The 7100-nt window shown below is 37.6% G+C and overlaps 1 protein-coding gene across 6 annotated transcripts in view; it reads right to left on the bottom strand.

Annotated features, from left to right (window-relative positions):
* Positions 1 to 2741: 2741 nt before the first annotated feature.
* Positions 2742 to 7100, bottom strand: part of LOC127502302 (A-kinase anchor protein 7-like) — a 33316-nt gene continuing 28957 nt past the window's right edge. For 2 of the 6 annotated variants that reach the window (XM_051875137.1, XM_051875138.1), the window contains exons 8-9: positions 5953 to 5988; positions 2742 to 3890 (exon numbers count right to left, since the gene is read on the bottom strand). In XM_051875137.1, coding sequence (XP_051731097.1) covers positions 3718 to 3890; positions 5953 to 5988 — 209 coding nt within the window. In that variant the 3' untranslated portion in view covers positions 2742 to 3717. The remainder of the gene's footprint in view (positions 3891 to 5952; positions 5989 to 7100) is intronic. The other 4 variants (XR_007926813.1, XR_007926814.1, XM_051875140.1 and 1 more) reach the window with 3 other exon arrangements.

Below are 7100 nucleotides of genomic sequence, written 5' to 3'. Positions count from 1 at the left end.
TTTTTGAATAATTTCACCATTTTATCAGTATTTCACCATGTTTACACTTATAGTGGCTCAAAAGTGCAGCTCTGTCATGAGGATCTGGTGATCAGTTTTTTACTGAACGTAAAATTGTTCTTGGTCAGAAGCACTCAATATATATTGACTGTAAGAATGTGCTGTTGTAAAGATGCTGTTACTAGCCATGATCTTCAGCCCCAAAACATTTTGAATAATCGTTGCACAAACCATGTTTTGAAAGAGAAATGCTAATAGTAACAACATTAATAATGTCCTTTTTTTCAGTTGTATTGTGTGATTACAAGGTCACATCTATTCACATATTGCATACATTAAATTGTGAGATTATCCTTCTGGGAAGAACACATGCTGGACTCCGGTACTTTGAGCTTCAATCAGTGATTTATTGAGAGAAAACGCCTCAAATGAAGCAATAAAAACCAGGCAGGGCTTCCTGAGAACGGATCATGTACATTCTGAATGACTTCAACAGTATCTATGACAGTAAAAACAATGGTCGTTTTGAATCTCAGAGCATTATGGGATCAGATTGGTCCATCTGTGCTGAGACAGTAGCTGTTTACATACATAGATTTATATGCAAATTTCACTCAAGACATTCAGGGACAGGGAGACTGATCTGGCAAAACAGGACGTGATCCTGGAACAACATCCCTGTGCGTTAATGAGCGATGACTCAGATCTCATCTGACGGGAGTGTTGAACATACAGGCATCAGAACTTATTCAGACAGAGATTATTTCTCAGGGGAACAAGATGTGATTTTAGTAGACTGTGATTTAATTGCCGTTTGAATTGAAAATATTCCTCTCATGTCTTTGGAAAACAAATTCTGGGCCAAACTGCTTCCTGTTTCCAGAGCAGCTCCGGAGTCGTGTGGTAATTTCATCTGAATTGGCATCTCTGATTTTTACTAAGAGGAGGGGAAAGAGTTGTTTTGACCTCGATGTGCTGTTGCCACACTGGTTTTTACTGTAAGCATTTGTGTATTTTGGGCCTAAAATGAGGGACTGTTTTAGAAATCATGTGAACCGTTCAAAGGGGCCATTATAACTCTATCATTCTAACGTTTGGGGTTGGAAAGATTTTTTAGTGTTTTTGAACAGTCTTTTTAACCCTTGTGCGGCAATTAAAACAAGTTACACATAGGACAAAAATGTCCATGTCCAAAAACTTTCATAAAAAATTTAAAGCTTGGGAGCACAGACTTAAGTTTGGTCTCAGTTTAAAGAAGACCCTTGGCAGATTATTGCTGAAGTAAAAAAAAAAAGTTTAAAAAGTGAAATAAGAAAAAAGTTACAGAGGTTTTAAGTTAATGAAAATTATTTATGAACAATATTTTATATAAAATATATATTTTATGAAACATGTTGAACTCTAAAACTGCTAGAAAATCAAAGCCATAAATCTAAATACTTTGTGTTCCAAATTTGAGGTTCATATCTCAAAAAGTGAGCTTTCAGTAAGGTTTTGTTTGGGCGCAATATCAAATTTTCCCCATTAAATGACAGCAAAGCTCCGCTGGTGCACACCATTTATGATCTGCAGTACAGTAGAGTTTTTCTCTCAAATATTACACACCCACACAATTATAGCTTCATAATAAATATACAGAAGCAGAAAACAGGAATAAAGCGAGTATTTGCTTTATAGGCCAAACCTGAGAAAATCGCACCATCTGGCAAAAAAATGAAAAATTTAAACTGAAGCCTTAAAAAGATTCCATCATCTTATAGTTAAATGGCCCTGGGATTAAAAATGGCAGTTTTAATGGGTTTCAATGGGGACATTTTTGTCCTCAAGGTCCTGAGAGGAACTATTTTGTGTTTCTACTGTAAAACAGATTTATTAAAGGAAATGGGGGTGAAAGAGTAAAATTCCAATAAAAATACACACTTGTGCCAAAATTTATGCAGCTGACATTAACCAAAAAACAAAACTGAAAAAGACAAACATATCCACAAGGGTCAAGGCTGCATTTATTTGAAATCAGAAATCATTCTAATATGATGATTTGATGCTCAAGAAACATTTATGATTATTAATATTTATGTAGAAAAGTCATATTTTTGTGGAAACTGATTTTTCAGGATTCTTTGATGAACACAAAGTTCAAAAGAACAGCATTTATTTGAAATAGAACATTTTCAATGTCTTTACTGTCACTTTTGATCAATTTAATGTGATTAATAAAAGTTCTTTAAAAACAAATTTTACTGACGGTAATGTATGTTTATGAAACACCAGGTGTTTGAATATGACAATATATGATTTACATAAAAATAATTTGATGCAAAACATGCATTATGTACATATTATGTGGAATATGACCATGTGAGAAGTGAACTTCCAGATTTGTCAGATTATTGTTTTAAGTTTTAAAAACCCCAGTGCCATCTGAATTCATGAGTTTAATCTTTCAGGAACGACGCAAACATTCTTTTACAGACGCCTGCTGTGAAATAATGAGCAAACGGGCCTCGAGAAGGGCTTATTTCTGCGTCTGCGCTCCAGAACACACATTCACCTCGAATAAACCTCGAGATCCGGTGTCAAACGTGTCGAGGCTGTTCTCTCTCACGCTCGACAGACGGCAGGCAATATGCTCCATTAGAGGATGAGGTAAAAAAATAAACAAACGCAAAGACGGAGGTGTTGCAAACGTATCTGCTGTGCGAACATCACACTCATTAATTAACTCTCACCGAGAGAATGAATCATGTTGAGTCGCCTTTATTTTTAAGAGTAAAAAAGTGACAGATGGGAAACAAAAAGATAAATGATGACATCATAGTACAGTTTACACGAATCAAGCCGTCTTCGACACTTCATCGACACGGGCAACTCAAGAAACATCTCATACGAGGACAAGGACCATAAAAAGACACATTTTAAGGTTCTGGTGAAAAAAATGAATCAGTGAACTAAACAAAATGTTCTTCAGCAGTATAAGAAGAAGGTGTGATTCTCTAAGGCCACAGTGTGTGCTGATCTGAAGCATCGTAGACATCAAACTCCTGTAGAACTTAATGTCCCCCTAAAAATCAGGCCGGCCTCTCTTCAGAGAGTGTGTGTGAGATGTTTGGCTGGTTTGTACGTCAGTGAAGGTCTGAGTGTGTGTGTGTGTGTGTGTGTGTGTTTTACTTTGGGATGGTTGTGTCAGTGTGGACTTCCTCCGGCGGACAGGTTCAGCTCCTGCAGGATCTTAGCTCGAATGTTTGCTTGTGCTAACAGTGTCTTTATGGCCTGTACTTGTGTCCGTCTGCGCTCTCTTTCCCAATCCATCCTGCTCTGAGCGCACACACACCCTACGGCACAAACAACACACACACATCGTCATCATGTGACAGCGACAGCAGGTCAGACATGTTCATATCGCAGAGCAGAGTTCAAGTGTCTGGCTTTGGATTGGGCTGCAGGTCACGTCCACACTCGATCTGAGCAGTTAACTGAGATTGACACTAGAGCACTCGTTCAGCTGCTCTCTCTGAAGGATCCGTCACAAATGAACAGTAAAAGACAGGAGTGGAGTAGGAGAGGGAAGGGTACGTGTTTGAGTCTGGTGTGCATCGGCCCTGATCCTGCACACTCGACACTCCTCGCTGACTTCAGCTCTCTCTACTCAAACGCCTCTCTGCTGCGGTTTGACGCCCGCTGGCAGGTGAGGTCGTGGACGGGTCAGGGGTCGCGGGGTCATTTGGTGCTGTTGAGTTTGGACGCTGGCGGACCCTCGTCTTTTTGCGCGGTGCCGTTCTGTTGGGTTTCCTCCATGTACTGCTGCACGGCCCGCAACACGGCGTCTTCGACCAGCCGCTTACTCAGACTCACTAACTCCTCATCGTCCGGCACCGGCGCTTTCGTAACACCTACACACACACACACACACACACACACAGTCAGTTACAGCTGTACGCTGACCAGCGCAGACAGACACAGGTCAAACACACGTCTACATCGGTGACTGTCGGTCAGACGTGAGGTCAAGGGTTACAGCTGCTAATCATAACTCTCTTTCTCAGCTTTCAGATGTTTTAGATTTATATAAACAGTAATAATGTAGGGATGCACAGATATAGACATTGTGACTAATACATTACACTGCCAAAAATGCTTTTTTATTTAGTATCTTTGTCTTTTTTCCAGTCTAAATATCAAAAAATTCCTAAATCCAGATGTTTTTACTATGAATGACATAAGATATTTTTTTTGTTTTCAGTAAAAAAAATCAAACTGGTTTGAGTTTTTGCTTAAAACAAGCAAAATTATCTGCCAATGGGGTAAGAAAAATGTCTTACCCCATTGGCAGATAATTTTGCTTGTTTTAAGCAAAAACTCCCAGAAAACAAGAAAAAATATCTTGTCATTTTACTTATCTAGTAAAAACATCTGGATTTAAGAATTTTTTTTTTTAGATATTTGGACTGGAAACAAGACAAAAATACTAAGTAAGAAAAGCATTTTTTGCAGTGTAACCTACAATTATTCAGCGTGTTTGTTCACTGCCGTTTGGGGTCGGTAAGATTTTTTTAAATGTTTTTGAAAGAGTTTCTTCTGCTCACCAAGACTGCTTTCATATGATCAAAATACAGTAAAAAATGTGAAATATTATTACAGTATAAAAAATGTTCAGCATCATTACTCCAGTCTTCAGTGTCACATGATCCTTCAGAAATCATTCTAATATGATGATTTGATGCTCAAGAAACATTTATGATTATTATCAGTGTTGAAAACAGCTTCATATTTTTGTTGAAACAGTGATATATTTTATTCTTCAGGATTCTTTGAATAGAAAGTTCAAAAGAACAGCATTTATTTGAAATAGATTTTTTTGTAACATTATAAATGTCACTTTTGCTCAATTTAATGTGTCCTTGATGAACAAAAGTATTAATTTATTTTAAAAAAGAAACATACTGACCCCAAACTTTTGAGTAGTTTTTTTTTTAAACAGTATTCATTACAAAGAAATAAAATAACCCCTCATATTATCTAGTTATTATTATATAATTATTTGTATGTTATTGTTCATAACTGATATGATAAAATTAACAGTGTCCGTTACACTGAAACTACAGGCGAGAATTGCACATGCTTAAGTCAGGTATCAAAACATGAATGATTGTTGTGTTTTTTACTAGGGCTAAGACAATAAATTATTGAATCGTGAATCGAGAAATGATTCTGGATCGATTCTGAGATTTTCCGAATGCATCGGGATTCTTTCTTGAATCAATTCTGAGCTTAGTTTTTAACAGCAGATGGCGCTGCTTTAGAAACAGCCTCTCTTTCAGTTCCTTACACACACCACTAGAACTTTCTATAAAATGTCATAATTTAATGAATTCAAACGTAAAAAATTCATAAAGTTCGAAAAGGTTGAAACGAATTACAAGTATGTTTGCAGACAGTGGGCTGTTTACATTAATCTCGCGTCATAAAAGCATTCTGAGGTGAAAGACTCATTCTCAGACTCATCCGAACGCACGAGCGCTCTTCTTCATGAGCATTTCAGCATGCAGTTAAAAATGAGCCTAGAGCGCCATCTGCTGTTAAAAACTAAGCTCAGAATCGATTCGAGAGAGAATCGCAGTGCATTCGGAAAAATCTCAGAATCGATCCACGAATCGAGATGAATTGATTTATTCTCCCAGCCCTATTTTTTATAGTACTTCTGTAACATGGCACAGAAAAATAATTCACTGTTTGAAATGAATAAAATAAACCCTGATAATATTACCAGCTGAGAAGTAAAAATGTTGATTTGTTCCCCAATATATCGTGCATCCCTAATGTAATGGAAAACGTCACAGTATTTACTACTGCAAACAAACACAGTGGGGGTGAATCTGCATCTAGCTCCCTCAGTAGTAGGGTAGTGAGGGGTTGAAGTACACTACACAGAGACAGTGAAGGAGGAACACGTACTTGTCCGTGCAGCACGCTGCCTGCTTTGCAGAAGATCTGCAAGATAAACAACACATTTAGCAACCTGGAGTGATTTCCCCACAACCACAGCATCAGAAACCATCAGAATCACACAGATGGCCTGTGACGAAGCATGACGAGATCCCACTGATTCACCTCGACGCTTCTGTTCAATCACAATCGGCTGATTAACACTGCTGAGATCATGCTTTGTGGATTTCAGAACAATCAGGATGGCTTTGATTCATGATTGTGACAAAAATGACATTGCTGATTATTTCCCTTGATACTGTAATTATCATGAATAATGTTGAAAATGCACAATAAATTACACCACATCTGCTCCTTTCTGATTGTGAACCCAATTTGATTTCATGATTGATCTGATTCTCATATCAAAACACTGTGTCCTGTGTGTGTCTGACACAATAACTGAGTCACAGTCCAAAACACAACAACAATCTCTCTGGTGTCTGCAAATATCCTTTCCTTTCTACACTGTACAACTCAAAACTGATGTGTAAAATCCTTCTCAGATATTCAGTAAAACATTTAACAACATTGATCAGAAAACATCTGAGGCACACTGAAAACATGAAAAAACAGAAGCGACCCAACGGCCTACTTCATCATCGCAGCGTTAGCCCCGCCCACTGGTGTGTTAGTGAGAAGAGCGATACAGGACTAAAATAACTACCTTTCAAAGGATCATAATGCTAGGAATATGGTTATTTATTATCAAACCAGTGAATAAACACTCAACTTCACGCGTTTCTCTTAGTAGGATAAAAATAAATCTGTTATTTAAACGGTGATTCAATTATATATAGAAAGCGATCAAAGAACGCTCCCTTTACAATCGCTGGAGCTGTCAATCAAACAACATGATTGTTCTGAATCTCTTATTTACATTGCGTTTGCACGGTTCGTTATGATGAAAGCATTCGTTAGTGTGCAGAATGATGAGATCACTGCTTTCATGAGCTCAACAACATGTCTGTGATCGACTACAATGTTCATCACTGCAACCTTTCATGCCACGATCTAAATATAATGCCATAGATCTAAATGTAATGCTATAATCAACACTTTTCACAATTAGTTAACCTTGAGAGCTGTAATAGTAAGAATGTGCTATAAGAGAGAGT

The sequence above is a fragment of the Ctenopharyngodon idella genome, chromosome 20, assembly GCF_019924925.1.
Source record: "Ctenopharyngodon idella isolate HZGC_01 chromosome 20, HZGC01, whole genome shotgun sequence".
In the NCBI taxonomy this organism is placed as follows: Eukaryota; Metazoa; Chordata; class Actinopteri; order Cypriniformes; family Xenocyprididae; genus Ctenopharyngodon; species Ctenopharyngodon idella.
Note: the sequence above shows the minus strand (reverse complement) of the source record. Positions and strands in the feature narration are given on the sequence as shown.